The sequence below is a fragment of the Coregonus lavaretus genome (genome assembly GCF_964263955.1).
Source record: "Coregonus lavaretus genome assembly, chromosome: 33".
NCBI lineage: Eukaryota > Metazoa > Chordata > Actinopteri > Salmoniformes > Salmonidae > Coregonus > Coregonus lavaretus.
This window is the reverse complement of record NC_140020.1, coordinates 20,733,237-20,748,388: the sequence shown is the minus strand read 5'-3', so window position 1 is coordinate 20,748,388 and position 15,152 is coordinate 20,733,237. Positions and strand designations below refer to the sequence as shown.

The window sequence follows — 15,152 nt, the reverse complement described above, 5'->3', positions numbered from 1 at the left end:
TGAATTTCATTGAATTAAACTGTACTTCCTTTAATTCAAATTGAATTCAAATTCTGCTTTCTGTGGAGTGTGAATTCAAATTCAATTCAAATGTAAGAATTGAATTGGAATCAAAGAGCAATTTGCAACTCAATTCATAACTGACCCCAACCCTGATGGTTAGGCTACTTCGATACTGTAATAATTGTATATTTACACGCTAAGTTAGACAACAGGAGATGTGCGTTCACCAGGAACAACCAAGTGGAACACAAGCACATCACGCCCCAGTAGCGGTCAGAACAGCATTGAGTGTTGCACTGCAAATTCATTAGTTAACCACTTTCTTCTGTATGTCCCGTCTCATCTTTCAAAATATATAAACACAATTTAAAATTGTATTTTCTACCTCAACTCATAAGCCATGGCAGGGAACTTCTGGCAGAGCTCGCATTAGTAAGTATTCTGTCCAAACGTGATGTATTAGGAATAAGTATGGGAAAGAAACTCCATTGGTTTGGGGCCTAGCCAGAGTTAGCAAGCTGGCTTGCTTAGCTAGCCATCTTGCTACCTAACGTTAGCTTGTTCGCCCACTAGTCTTATATTATGTAAATATTAGTGTACCAGACGAACATTTTGAATACCTATCATTGCAATATTTCTTAGGGGTAATTAGCTATATATGAATGCTGACAATTATTTAGAGTCAGCTAAGTATTTTTGTGCAGCGAGCCAGCTTGACCCTTAGCCACACTCACTAGCTGTGTGCGCAGGTCGTCAAGGCATTTTGTGTTATTGTTTCTTAATGACGCACTGCTCTCAGATTTCCAATCTGCAGTGTTTTGTTGTTATGATACTGTGTGTATGAGATGGCTCGTTGTGATTCATTGTCTCCTTTCTGTCGCTAGTCTGCAGTGGGTCCTGGACAAGCAGGACCTGATGAAGGAGCGTCAGAAGGACATCAAGTTCATGACTGAGGAGGAGTACTGGAAACTGCAGATCTTCTTTGCCAATGGTATTTCTTCGGATACATATGCTATGATACATCTCTGTGGTGGGAGAATGGTTTTACTTTTAGGGAAATGGTACAACATCACAACATTTATTACCCTCATTTAATTTGACACAGTACTCCTAGCAATAACCGGCAACAATTACCTACATTTCATTTGAGTCATTTAGCAGGAGCAATTAGGGTTAAGTGCCTTACTCATTGGCACATGGCACAGATTTTTCATTTAGTCGGCTCAGGAATTAGAACCTTAGAACCAGCTTTCCACTATATGTTGGAACATTGCTGCGGGGACTTTCTTCCACAAGAGCATTAGTGAGGTCGGGTAATGATGTTGGGCGATTAGGCCTGGCTCACAGTCGGCATTCCTATTCATCCCAAAGGTGTTCGATGGGGTTGAGGTCAAGGCTCTGTGCAGGCCAGTCAAGTTCTTCCTTAGGCTTATGTGCGGCTGCTCGGCCATGGAAACCCATTTCATGAAGGTCCTGACGAACAGTTCTTGTGCTGACGTTGCTTCCAGAGGCAGTTTGGAACTTGGTAGTGAGTGTTGCGATCGAGGACAGACGATTTTTACGCGCTTCAGCACTCGGTGGTCCCGTTCTGTGAGGTTTTGTGTCCGAACACTTCACGACTGAGCCGTTGTTGCTCCTAGAAGTTTCCACTTCACAATAACAGCACTTACAGTTGACCAGGGCAGCTCTAGCAGGGCAGAAATATGACTAACTGACTTGTTGGAAAGGTGGGATCCTATGACGGTGCTGCGTTGAAAGTCACAGCTCTTCAGTAAGGCCATTCTACTGCCAATGTTTGTCTATGGAGATTGCATGGCTATGTGCTCGATTTTATACAACTGTCAGAAACGGGTGTGGCTGAAATAGCCAAATTCACTATTTTGAAGGGGTGTCCACATACCTTTGTGTATACGGTGCATTCAGAAAGTATTCAGACCGCTTTACATTTTCCACATTTTGTTAAGTTACAGCCTTGTTCTAAAATTGATTAAATTGTTTTTTTCCCCCACTCCTCAATCTACACACAATACCCCATAATGACTAAGCAAAAACATATTTACATACTGTAAGTATTCAGACCCTTTACTCAGTACTTTGTTGAGGCCCTTTTGGCAGCGATTACAGCCTTGAGTCTTCTTAGGTATGACGCTACAAGCTTGGCACACCGAGTCTTCTCAGCAGATCCTCTCAAGCTCTGTCAGGTTGGATTGGGAGCATCGTTGCACAGCTATTTTCAGGTCTCTCCAGAGATGTTAGATCGGGTTCAAGTCCGGGCTCTGGCTGGGCCACTCAAGGACATTCAGAGACTTGTCCTGGGGCCACTCCTGCTTTGTCTTGGCTGTGTACTTAGGGTTGTTGTCCTGTTGGAAGGTGAACCTTCACCCCAGTGTGAGGTCATGAGCACTCTGGAGCAGGTTTTCATCAAGGATCTCTCTGTACTTTGCTCCGTTCAGGGCCCTTGATCCTGAATAGTCTCCCAGGCCCTGCCGCTGAAAAACATCCCCACAGCATGATGCTGCCACGACCATGCTTCACCGTAGGGATGGTGCCAGGTTTCCTCCAGACGTGACGCTTGGCATTCAAGCCAAAGAGTTGAATCTTGACTTAATCAGACCAGAGAATCTTGTTTCTCATGGTCTGAGAGTCCTTTAGGTGCCTTTTGGCAAACTCCAAGCGGGCTGTCATGTGTCTTTTACTGAGGTGTGAATTCCGTCTGGCCACTCTACCATAAAGGCCTGATTGGTGGAGTGCTGCAGAGATGGTTGTCATTCTGGAAGGTTCTTCCATCTCCACAGAGGAACTCTGGAACACTGTCAGAGTGACCATCGGGTTCTTGGTCACCTCCCTGACCAAGGCCCTTCTCCCCTGATTGCTCAGTTTGGCAGGGCTGCCAGCTCTAGGAAGGGTCTTGGTGGTTCCAAACTTCTTCCATTTAATAATGATGGAGGCCTTTGTGTTCTTGAGGACCTTCAATGCGGCAGACATTTTTTGGTACCGTTCCCCAGATCTGTGCCTCGACACAATCCTGTCTTGGAGCTCTACGGACAATTCCTTTGACCTCATGGCTAGGTTTTTGCTCTGACATGCACTGTCAACTGTGGGACCTTATATAGACAGGTGTGTGCCTTTCCAAATAATAATAATATCCCATTTAGCAGACGCTTTTATCCAAAGCGACTTACAGTCATGTGTGCATACATTTTTACGTATGGGTGGTACCGGGGATCGAACCCACTACCCTGGCGTTACAAGCGCCATGCTCTACCAATTGAGCTACAGAGGACCACAAATCATGTCCAATCAATTGAATTGACCACAGGTGGACTCCAATCAAGTTGTAGAAACATCTCAAGGATGATGAATGGAAACAGGATTCACCTGAGCTCAATTGAGTCTCATAGCATAGGGTCTGAATACTTACATTCTGTACCAGTTTTTTTTCTTTGGTATTGTGTGTAGATTGATGAGGATTTTTTTTTTTTTTTAGAGTAAGGCTGTAACGTAACAAAATGTGGAAAAAGTAAAGTGGTCTTTATAGTGTAGCTGTACTGTATAGTGTAGCTTTACATTATCTTATATCTTTAAGAGTGCCTTGAGTCTTGTAAGGTTGCTGTTTGACGCATTTGAGTTTAGATGTGCTTTGTGTTCTGTTCCAGTGATCCAGGCACTGGGGGAACACCTGAAGCTCCGCCAGCAGGTCATTGCTACAGCAACCGTCTACTTCAAACGTTTCTATGCCAGGTGCTTATGCCGTTTTAATGGCAACCACACTATGTTCTATCCATCAGCAAATTCTAAATGGCACTAGGGGAGTATTGTATAATATCTACAGGGCTCTACAGTGCGACCACATGTGCCTAAATATTTTGCTGGACGACCTGACATTTTAATTTAGGAGCACCAGTGCGCCTAGAGAAAAATCACCCAGATGATAATTGTGAAGTTTATGACCGTCATGCTTTCACCATTACTACAAAAAAAATGACTTGTTACCTCAAATATTTTTCATTGTGCTCCTACATTTCTTTGTGTGCTCCTAAATTTTTCAACTTAGGCGCACACATTCTCCCTGTAAAAAAAAAAGAAGTCAGCGTGGAGCCCTGAGCTTTGGGCCTCTTCCTAATCTCTTTCTATCTCTCCCACTCTCTCTCTCTCTCTCTTTCTTATTTCTTCCTCTGCAGGTACTCCCTGAAGAGTATAGACCCAGTGCTCATGGCTCCTACATGTGTGTTCCTGGCCTCGAAAGTGGAGGTATATATGGCCTGACATCCCATTTGATTCCTTTCCAGTTTTTATAGTCTGTGTGGGAGTAGGGATAGGGTTAACTGCTCTGTAAGATAGTCTGTGATGGAGTTGAATGGGGTAAACTGCTCTATGACAGCTTCCTCAAAGCCTTTCTGTTACTGTCTCTTCCAGGAATTTGGTGTTGTTTCAAACACTCGTCTGATCTCTGCAGCTACGTCTGTGTGTAAGTGAGGAGACACTATGAAGCGTTTCCATTTAGATATGATCTTTTGTTGAAAATGACAAATACACTATTGCTGTGGTACAAAGGCTACATTCATTCTGATGGCTTGATGGGTTGCATTCATTTGATGTCAAATCTAACAAGTGTTTTTGTTTTGTACAGTAAAAACAAGATTTTCCTATGCCTTCCCCAAGGAGTTCCCTTACAGAATGAACCATGTAAGTCTTTCCTAACCTTTCTGTTGAAATCATTTAGGATGTGCTGTATGAACAGTTCTTAGGCTAAACAATGTAGTATTTATTATAAAGTTACATTGGATATCATTAATTGTTGTAGCTAGATGTTACGATCATGTTGCATGGTGGTGGGACCTATCTCTTAGGCAACACACTCACTATATTGTGGAATATTTATACATAAGCAATAAGGCCCGAGGGGGTGTGGTATATGGCCAAAATACCACGGCTAAGGGCTGTTCTTAAGTACGACACTACGCAGAGTGCCTGGATACAGCCCTTAGCCGTGGTGTATTGGCCATTTACCACAAACCCCAGAGGTGCCTTACTGCTATTATAAACTGGTTACCAATGTAATTAGAACAGTAAAAAGTAATGTTTTGTTATACCCGTGTAATACGGTCTGATATACCACGGCTTTCAGCCAAACAGCATTCGGTGCACGAACCACCCAGTTCAAATACCAGTAAGAGTCCTTTACGTTGTATGTTAGTGTCAACGGAGACGCCACATTCCACAGCTAGTGTTTGCAAGCCTATGGCAAAACTCCCATCGCCGTGAGAGGTGATTTTGACTGTGGTCGGCGGCGTGTCCTCGCCGGGGCGTATCTATCGCTGCGGCGCTAAGTGGGTTACGATTGCAGCGCCGGTTATTTATCTACTAATTCCACGGAGTTGCCAGGACCACGTTGGGGCTGTCCTAACACCTTGCCTGTCCAAAAGCTGTGTAGACTATTATTGATTCTCTGGTGGTGTGGCGCAATGGAGGAGATGGTTATTCACACTGTAGGGGTTCAGTTAGCAGGATGTTGTTATTCCCAGATACTATATAATAGAGAGATAAGGGATACAAATTGAGACTATGACACTGATATATTTACTAAACTGAGTTTGTACTTAATTTGCTTTCCTCATTACAGATATTAGAATGTGAGTTCTACCTACTAGAGCTCATGGTAAGTATAGAAGGTTTTGTCTCTGTCACAATACGTTCAATGCTAGATCATGTCATCCATTTGTTGGATGGATGGATTCATTAACTGATTTCATGCGTGTTCCAGGACTGCTGTTTGATAGTATACCACCCCTACAGACCTCTGCTGCAGTATGTGCAGGACATGGGGCAGGAGGACATGCTACTGCCACTGGCCTGGTATGAGTTTTTCTTTGTTTGTTGGAGCATGTATTGATTTGATATGAGAATATTGAAACACTGTCTTATTTCTCTATAGGAGAATAGTGAATGACACGTATAGGACAGACCTCTGTTTACTCTACCCTCCCTTCATGATTGCACTAGGTAAGACACCCCGTCTGACCTCTCACCTTTCCTTCTGGTAGATATTCAGCTCAATAAAATATAGGTGAGGTGTTACACACATATTCTTCCCCCTGCATCCACAGCCTGTCTGCATGTTGCCTGTGTGGTGCAGCAGAAAGACGCCAGGCAGTGGTTCGCTGAGCTCTCTGTCGACATGGAGAAGGTAAGGCCACACAAAACATATTAATAAATCAATCGGAGAGGAAAGCTGATTGTCTGTGCGGTGACGTATGTGCTCTGCTCAGATCCTGGAGATCATCCGAGTCATCCTGAAGCTGTACGACCAGTGGAAGAACTTTGACGACAGGAAGGAGATGGCTGCAGTGCTCAACAAGATGCCTAAACCCAAGCCGCCTCCCAACAGGTACAGAGATCTTTCCTAATCTCGCCTCAGTATTCCAGCTATTTACTGTTAACATGACCCATTCACTTCCTGTCTCTAACTGTTTCCTGTTTTGTTTGTGTACCAGTGAGAATGACCAAAGCTCCAATGGGAACCAGAACAACTCCTACAGCCAGTCATAGGCAATGGGATGTCCACCTCGGCTCATGTATGATAACTCATCAGAGAGATGGCACAGGAATGCTGGCATCAGCCAATCGGTTGCAGCAGTCCTGTGTTTCCATCCCTGAACAGTTAAAGGGCGCGTTCCTGTGCCCAGGCGTTGCTAACACATGGCAGATCTTACAACACCTGGATAGTTATTTTACGTATCAGCTAACCACATATGTTATAGCAATATAGTGCCCGACAGCGCAGTTGATGACTTCGCTCGCAACCATTGGTTGATGCATTCAACGTCTGAGCAGGAGAACCTTATGGAACTAAACCAAACTGCGAGAAACAGGAGGATGTAAGGAGGGAGGGGGGGGACTATGAGTTGTGATGATCCTGACTTCCTTGAACACTCTCGGGGAACAATCATAATATGGAGCTCCGTGGGACCAGAGAAAACTTGATCATTAGTGATTTTGTGAGTGCGTGAGTGGCCCATTTGGCAGTGTCTTCATTCCTCAGGGAGAATAGTAGTCCTTTTAACTGGTATCGCTAAGATGATTGGACCCTGTACTGTTTCAGATGCGATCTGAAAGGATGTGCGGATGTTTGATTGTGTGACCCGATTGGATGTCCTTTTATCTAAGGTCTACATTGATTGGTTACAGAGCTTAGCAGGTGAAGTCATGGGGGAGAATGTATTTTCCGGGGTATACCCGCTAGATTCAAATGTCTTCATTACCTGTTATATCTCCAGCCTTTGTAAATAGCTTTACTCTTGTCTTTTATTTGATTTAGCAAATTTGCTTGGGTAGAAATCATGAAACGTATTAGCTGTCTGCTTCAAGTAAAAGTGCTCAAATGTGTTTACTATCATGATATAATTAGCCTGCAACAAAAAAAAGTGCATTTTTATGTTTCCTTATTCTGCTTTTTTTCGATGGAGAATATTGTTACGATCACATTTTTGGTGGGGAAAGGAGGTGGATTTTTAGCTGTGTGTTCTTGATTGCATATTGAATCAGTCCTACCCAAGCCAGGGTCCAATGTTGTTTTCTGTCTGCATTTGCCATGTATTTAATCAAATTGAAGTGTCACAATACCATTGTGTGCATATTTACTTGTAGATATTGATATATTTTCTGTGGCGTAATACAGTGGGAGTGATGTGTGTGTGTGTGTGTGACATTGAGTTTCTCTTGGGTTCTGTGATGTGTTTGTGTGTGTCCAGAACCGGGTGCTTGAATGCCTTACAAAATAAAGCTGTTTGTCAAGGTAATGAGACTTGTGTCCTATTGCAGGGGGGGGGGGGGGGGTTATTATTGTGGTCCATTCTCTGGATGCATCCCAATAGTCTGAAGTGAATTTAGTCTCCTTGTATAGGTTGCTTCATATACACTGATTCAAAAATAAAATTTAGGTGAAATCAGACTTGGTGGTCATCCTCCATATTACTTTCACCTACTGGCTGTTTGCAAGTCATTGCAGATGAAGGAGATAATGAGGAGAGGATCCAGCTTTTAGACTATTGAGATACAGCCTTTTGCCTCAAGAGTTCCCTTCCCCTCTACAGGCGCCATCATTTATCAAATGTGTTCACTTGACTGACTGGGTTTAGCCTACTAAGGGTTTACCCCGTCTCTATAGAAACACATCAAAGTGTTTACCCCGTCTCTATAGAAACACATCATGAACGTGTATGGTTTATCAAGTATAGGCTATTACTTGAACTGTATTTCTTTTTGAAAATCTTTTGTGGTAATAAAGAGAATATTGCAGTAACCAAATGGGTTGATGCATTTATAGCTCCCTCTTCTTTGCACTACTGAATGTCTATATTATTTGTATTTCAGGGGCATTCAGCTGTTGCCTGATGCAAGACCATCCTGACCTACCAGCTCTCGTTTTGCTTCACTTCACTCAAAGATTCAAATCAAAGTTTATTGGTCGGTACACAGATTTGCAGATATTTTCTTAGGTCGAGCGTAATGCTTGTGTTTCTAGCTCCAAAAGTGAAGTAATACCTAGCAACACACACATAATCCAAAAAAAAAAAAAAAAAAATTAATCTGTGTAGCGAAACAGAATATATACTCGCGAGACTTCAGGATGGTCACGCCAGAGAGACAGAGCGGCGACGATCCGCTGCGAAGGATACCGCCCCGCTGCGGGGACGGGACAACCGCCAGGCGAGATGGCCGCTATCCCTTTCTTTCTCGCATCCCGCATCGCAACGACCCCTTGGCACCCATGAAGCCCCCGTTGATGAAGCCAAAACCGGCTAAAGCAAGGCGGAAAGAGGCCACTGAGAGAGAGAATGTACTGGCGCGTCGGGTTCGCCTGGACGCGCTCATGTGTGGTTGATCTTGGACGGAACCAGAGCTTCTCCTTCGGCTTGTGCGGCTCCAATGAGCAGCTCTCGTTGTATGGGTACATCATCGCCTACCCTCTGCAGGACTACGGCGGGATCATGCCGCTCCTTGGGTCGGACTCGTGGTGGCGGAAAACGCTCTATCTGACCGGGGGCGCTCTGCTTGCCGCCGCTGCCTATCTACTGCACGAGCTGCTCGCCATCAGGTAGGCTACCAAAAATGGATGTAGCTTAAAGGCCCGTGTCCGCTTGAAGGAGATTCCATGTTTAAGTCGCGTTATGGAAAGAAAATAAATAAACCAATGAATCACGCGAGTGTTATGGCTCTTCGTATTCGAGTGATGTGGGTATTAGGCCTAGATGTCAAATGAAAACCATCCATTGATTTGTTCATATGTAGCGTGAAGCCTGTTATTTGAGATATTTGTTTGTAAATACAATAAGATCATTTTCATTGCTGCAAAGGTTGACTCTTATTTATTTACGATTTCTCAAGGGCATGGGACGATAGGGCATGTGATATTGGTTATATTGCTGTACCCAAGCCAAATATGTCTTCTTGTTTTCTGTCGAGTAGAGTCTTGCAGTATAGACAAACATTGCGGTTGTGATAGAATGACCTTTACTAACCTCGCACGTGAGAGAATTATACAGCGAAAAGCCAGGCCCGAATAGATATTAGCTAACAGGAATTGACCATCCGTAACCAATAAAACTTCAGCTTCGCAGTAGAATCCCTAGATTTTACCTGAAATAATGTCTGGGGGGATTGAGTTAGGTCGCTGCGGTCCTTACAAAAACATCTCGGGTTACCTGCAGCGATAGCCCCAAGGCCTACTCAGCTAGATAAACACACTCTCACAGAGATCGATGTAGGATTCGATTTGAATTGACTTCACACTACACCAATAGGAAGCGTTGTGGCCTAAAGCTTGTTGTTTACATAAAATGGCATTTTGACTGTCTTGTTTTTACACGTGGCTAGCACTGCGTGTGTTTTCTCATAGCTCTTCTTTTTGCTCAGCCTGTGCTCTTTCTTTTAAGTGTAGACCCATTTTAAGTCGATCTCTAAGTAGTTATTGTCTAGTTTACTTTCCCTATGTGCCATTACACCGAAGTGCTTTGCATTCTATAGATAATTGGATCAAAACGTTAGTTTATTTTAGGTATGTGGGCATTTCAGCACCACCGCTAAATGGACAGCTCCTCAGTATTTCAGAACATGCGATCCTAGTGTTTCAGCACCTTTATGAGGTAGGCTACCGGTTTCAAATCCTTTTAATTTTCAAGGTAATAGGGCCCCTATTTGTGACTACGTTGGTCAGTACGAACGTGTAATATGATCAGCTACAGTATTTCACCTGGTTGTGTCCTAATTGTTTTGACATTGTAGTGTCCCTGTGGGAATGGCACCCTTGTTCGAGGAAAGTTTCAGCATGGGTCTTGTGCAAAGCTCTCTGTGCTAGATAGCTGTAAAACGGGACCTACTATTGCACATGAGATTGATGCATAAGATCTAAGAACATTTCCTTGATTATTTTCAAAGTACAATTTGATCATTAGCCTATAATCGACTCCAGATATATGTAAAAGCTTGGAAGTGTCATGTGTGCACTATAGCCTACTAGGGGATCCAGATATCCAGAGATACTAAATAATGTACAGTGTATTTGAATTGGGACTTAATTTGCACTTATTTAATATGAGGATGGCCTTGCTACATCGGAGTTGAGGGTTTGATTCCCACACATATTTCATGAATATATGCACTAACTTTAAGTTGTGTTCAATAACATTTATAAGGATGAGTGATTAGAATGTGGAGCTCACACTGCCTTGCTCTGGCTGGTCCATAGGAAGGAGCAGGAGCTGAACTCTAAAGATGCCATCATCCTCCACCAGTTCTCCAGGCCAAAGAGTGGCGTCCCTTCCCTCTCCCCCTTCTGCCTCAAGATGGAGACCTACCTACGCATGGTGGACCTGCCCTACCAGGTGTGTGTGTGTGAGAGTGAGAGAGAGAGAGAGAGGGGGGGGGGGGGGGGGACAGAGAAAGAGAGACAGAGAGAGCGATGTTTGGGTTGGTGTGTGCTTCAATGAGTGATTTTGATGTAACATGGTGTAATTTTCTATTGCAGAGTAACTGACCATTGAAATTCCTTCTTCCTCTTTCCTTTCTCTCTCTCCCTCTGTCATGCAGAACTACTTTGATGGGAAGCTGTCTCCCCAGGGGAAGATGCCATGGATAGAGTACAACCAGGAGCAGGTGTCTGGTACAGAGTTCATCATCGACTTCCTGGAGCAGAAGCTGGGCGTGAGCCTCGACAAGAACCTCAGTCCCCCAGAGAAGGCTGTGTCCCAGGCTGTCACCAAGATGGTGGAGGAACACTTCTACTGGTGAGACACTTCCTGACACTACAGCAAGACATCCACTAGATGCTGCTCTGTTGGGAGACCTCATTTATTTGATACTGAGGGATAGGATGATACACTAGTGAATGTGATTGTGTTGCAAACCATTACATCTGTCCCTTGAAACTCACAACCCTGGTGTTTCAAGCACCATTCTCCGAACCAACTGTGCCGTCGGGACCACACTTTATCAGCGTATAGATTTGAGATACTGTTGACCTAACGAACATCACGTCTGTGTGTGACAGGACCATAGCTTACTGTCAGTGGGTGGACAACCTGGAGGAGACCCAGAAGATGCTGGCGGTGAGCGGGCCACTGAGTGACCTACTCAAGTGGATCCTGAGTCACCTGACTGGCGGCATCGTGAAGAGGGAGATGTACGGCCACGGGATTGGACGGTTCACCAAGGAGCAGGTCTACGCTCTAATGGAGAAGGACATGAGAACGCTGGCCACCCTGCTCGGTAGGGAGAGTATACTGTAGATAGTCATTAAGATCACACATAATCCTAAAGATCATAATCTCCACCTCATTTCACAAGGTACAGTCTGCAGCCTTAGAAGCCTTGTTAATCTCATATCTAGGGCTAAGGCCAGCTGTAGGTTCCATTATTGTTGTATAGATTACTCGGGTTTACAGTACGATGGCCAGTTTCAGGTGTTTGAAGGAACAGCCTTTTTATAATAAGATAAATTATACAATTCTGTCCTCTTCTGGAGAAAGTAGGATACTACACCATGTGGACTACTTTCCTGTCAACATTTTATCACGTCCCAGACAACGTTCTTCTCGCCCCCTGATTCTTGGTGTTTCTCTGGGTAGGTGATAAGAAGTACCTGATGGGTCCTAAGCTGTCCTTGGTGGATGCCACTGTGTTCAGCCATCTAGCCCCTGCCATGTGGACCCTGCCGGGCACAAGGCCAGAGCAACTCATCAAAGGTGAGTTCACCAACAATCCACATTGCCTGTCATGGTTAACATTACTCCCCAGAAAGAGCCTACAGGGGTTCAAAATAAGAAATAAAATAGCAAGTTAGAGCAATCATCACAAAGATAAGGATCCATTGTCATGCAGATCCTACTGCCCAATATCACTCTTGAATGTGGATGACAAAATCATTGCTAAAGTATTGTCTTTTCCCATACAAACAGTAATACAAAAGTTGATTCACTCAGATCAAACTCAGATCAGACAATCTCCGCCATTTTTTCAATATAATCCATCATACCAAGAACTTGAACGCTCCAAAAGTGGCAGGATCAATATATGCTGAAAAAGCATTTGATAGGGTGGAATGGGCATACTTGGTGGCTGTCATAAAAAGGTTTTGTTTTGGTCCGGTATTTATCTCCTGGATTGAGCTATTGTACAAATCCCCCAAAGCAGCGAGACAGGGATGACCTTTGTCTAGTTATTTATTTTATTTCACCACAGAACCCTTAGCATCAATAACTAGAACTCATGGCTCAATCAGGGGCATAGAGATTGATGGAGATCAACATGTTATATCATTGTATGCAGATTTCATTTTACTTTATTTATCTGAACCAGAACATTCTCTGTCATTTATTTTACTACTGTTAGAAACATATGGTGCTGTATCAGGATTCAAAGTGAATTGGGAGAAAGCTTGAATAATGCCAATTTCTAATTATGACTTCTCAAGCTTAGAAAGTACATTTAAGTGGAAATGGACAAATATACATATGACATATCTGGGTGTACTGATACCATGCAATCAGGAGGAGGCATATAAAATCAAATATTTTATTTTACTTGGTAAGATTGAATCCGATGTTAAGAGATGGAGATCTCTCCCTATTTCTATGTTGGGTAGGGTCAACATAATCAAAATGAATATATTATCAAAGTTGATGTATTCCAGGCCCTGACAGTTTCAATTCCATCCAACTTCTTAATAAAATACATGGCCTGCTCTCCCAACTTTATTTAGAATGGAAAGATCTCAAGAGTCAAATTGACTGTTTTACACTTACCCTATAAAGCTGGTGGTCTTGGACTACCTCATATGAAAATGTATTACTGGGCTGCACACCTGGGTTCACTTAAACAATGGACAGCAGACTATCCTGTGCATGGAGGAGTATCGAGGCCAGAAATGTAATACTTTATGATCTAAAATATATTCACTACTTCGGGTCCAAGGCATTGAAGAAAAAAACAGACAATCCAATGATTCTCAATTCAAAGAACCAATATCGCCAGGCACCTCTATTTGGAATAACCCCACCTTACCTCCAGTGTTTAATGACAACACCTTTAAGTCCTGGTTCCAAAGTGTCATCATGAATTTTGAACATGTATAATATGATGGATCTCTACTGTAATTAAATCAATTACAAGAAAGATTTGGATTATCCAAGGCTGATTTCTTTAAGTTCTAACAACTCAGAAATCGTATTAAATCGCTTCAACAGAATCTAGATGAACCTAAGGCATCTAGCATAGACAAAATACTGAAAGAAGCTGATATGCCAAAGAAGTTGATTGCCAAGTTATATGAAAGGATGATTGAAACTCTAAATCTAAAGGAAGACATTGAGGAGAACCGTTGTTCACAGATATGTGAAAATGTAAATACCTGCTCCTACAACCTAAGACATAAACTACAGCAATTTAAGAGAATTCATAGGACTTACTACACTCCTGCCAGAAATGTCACATCTCTGCTGGAGATGCAGAAAGGAAATCTATTACATATGCTGTGGTCTTCTGATAAACTGACACCTTTTTGAGATAATGTATGTGCTATCATTTCGTTGTGTCTACGAATTTATATCCGTCCATCTCCACGATTATGTCTGTTGGGAAATGTCAATATTGATGATCAATATCAGAGAAAGTTTTGTATTCTAGGTCTAATTTCTGCAAAACAAAATGTATAACCATCAATTGGAAGGCCTCATATTTACCCTCAATAACAAAGTGGAGGACTGAACTATCTAGCTACATTCCGTTGGATTTGGTATATTATCAAATTAAATAAAAACCGGAAGTGTTTGATGAAATTTGAAAACCATATGTTGATCACCTTGGGGAATGTGTTGTATAGTGGCCATTTTGTTTTTGTGTTGTGTTGTTTGTGGGGTGCTGTGGAAAAACAATAAAAACAAATTGTCAAATGTAAAAATAATCATAAAAAAAAAAACAGTGATGAGGAAGAAACCTTGGGAGGAATCAGACTAGAAGAGTCTCCATCTTTATTGAATAAAACACACCACATTTTGACCCATTCTCAGCTGATCTTGCTTAGCTTGTTGACCTTTGCCTTTGTGTTGACCTTTGACCCACCCTATCCGCGCCAGGCGAGCTGATCAACCTGGCCATTTACTGTGAGAGGATCCGCCGGCGCTTCTGGCCCGAGTGGTTCATTGACCTGGAGGATTTCTGTTACGATGACACCACAGAGGACGATGACTCCCCGTCCAAACTCCAGGACCTGGGGCTCTACTCCCGTACAGACACCTTCCAGGATGAGACCAGCCCTCCTCACACACACACGCCCACGCACACACACACAATCTCGCCAGACAGTGACCACACGGGCCACTCGCTCTACGACTCGGACATGGACACGGAGTGCTCCGAGATGGAGCAGCTCAAGTGTTGATCGCTGTATGACACACACACGACACACACACCGCCAGGAGGGGAATCGTGTGTCGTCGTCCCCTCCCCCCCCCCCCCCCCCCCCCAACACAGCGCCCTGTACCTGTTGAGCAGGGAATAACTACTGGGGGGCATTTCTTGTTGCCAGAGGCTGTTGTTGTTTGTGCTAATGAGTGATGGATTCAGAGATTCTACACACACAATGGGCTAGAAGA

At 43.4% G+C, this 15,152-nt stretch overlaps 2 protein-coding genes across 2 annotated transcripts; both read left to right on the top strand.

Moving 5' to 3' along the window:
* Positions 1-283: 283 nt before the first annotated feature.
* ccnc (cyclin C) lies at positions 284-7,800 on the top strand. Its single transcript, XM_084151505.1, has 12 exons — positions 284-435; positions 888-994; positions 3,660-3,744; positions 4,185-4,254; positions 4,420-4,471; positions 4,634-4,689; positions 5,627-5,662; positions 5,768-5,859; positions 5,939-6,006; positions 6,111-6,190; positions 6,273-6,391; positions 6,498-7,800. The coding sequence occupies exons 1-12, from the start codon at positions 404-406 to the stop codon at positions 6,550-6,552; spliced, it is 852 nt and encodes a 283-aa protein (XP_084007631.1). The 5' UTR covers positions 284-403; the 3' UTR covers positions 6,553-7,800.
* Positions 7,801-8,840: 1,040 nt separating this feature from the next.
* LOC311108763 (failed axon connections homolog) lies at positions 8,841-14,938 on the top strand (the record flags this gene model as incomplete). The annotated part of the gene is made up of 6 exons (XM_084151504.1): positions 8,841-9,100; positions 10,751-10,886; positions 11,092-11,288; positions 11,552-11,769; positions 12,129-12,245; positions 14,634-14,938. The coding sequence occupies 6 exons, from the start codon at positions 8,841-8,843 to the stop codon at positions 14,936-14,938; spliced, it is 1,233 nt and encodes a 410-aa protein (XP_084007630.1).
* Between the last annotated feature and the right edge of the window lie 214 nt (positions 14,939-15,152).

Coding starts and splice junctions, on each gene's coding strand:
- ccnc (XM_084151505.1), top strand. CDS start 404: ATGGCAGGGAACTTCTGGCAGAGCTCGCATTA. Junction 6,007..6,110: donor TCCCTTCATGATTGCACTAG/GTAAGACACCCC, acceptor CTGCATCCACAG/CCTGTCTGCATGTTGCCTGT. Junction 6,392..6,497: donor CCCAAGCCGCCTCCCAACAG/GTACAGAGATCT, acceptor TTTGTGTACCAG/TGAGAATGACCAAAGCTCCA.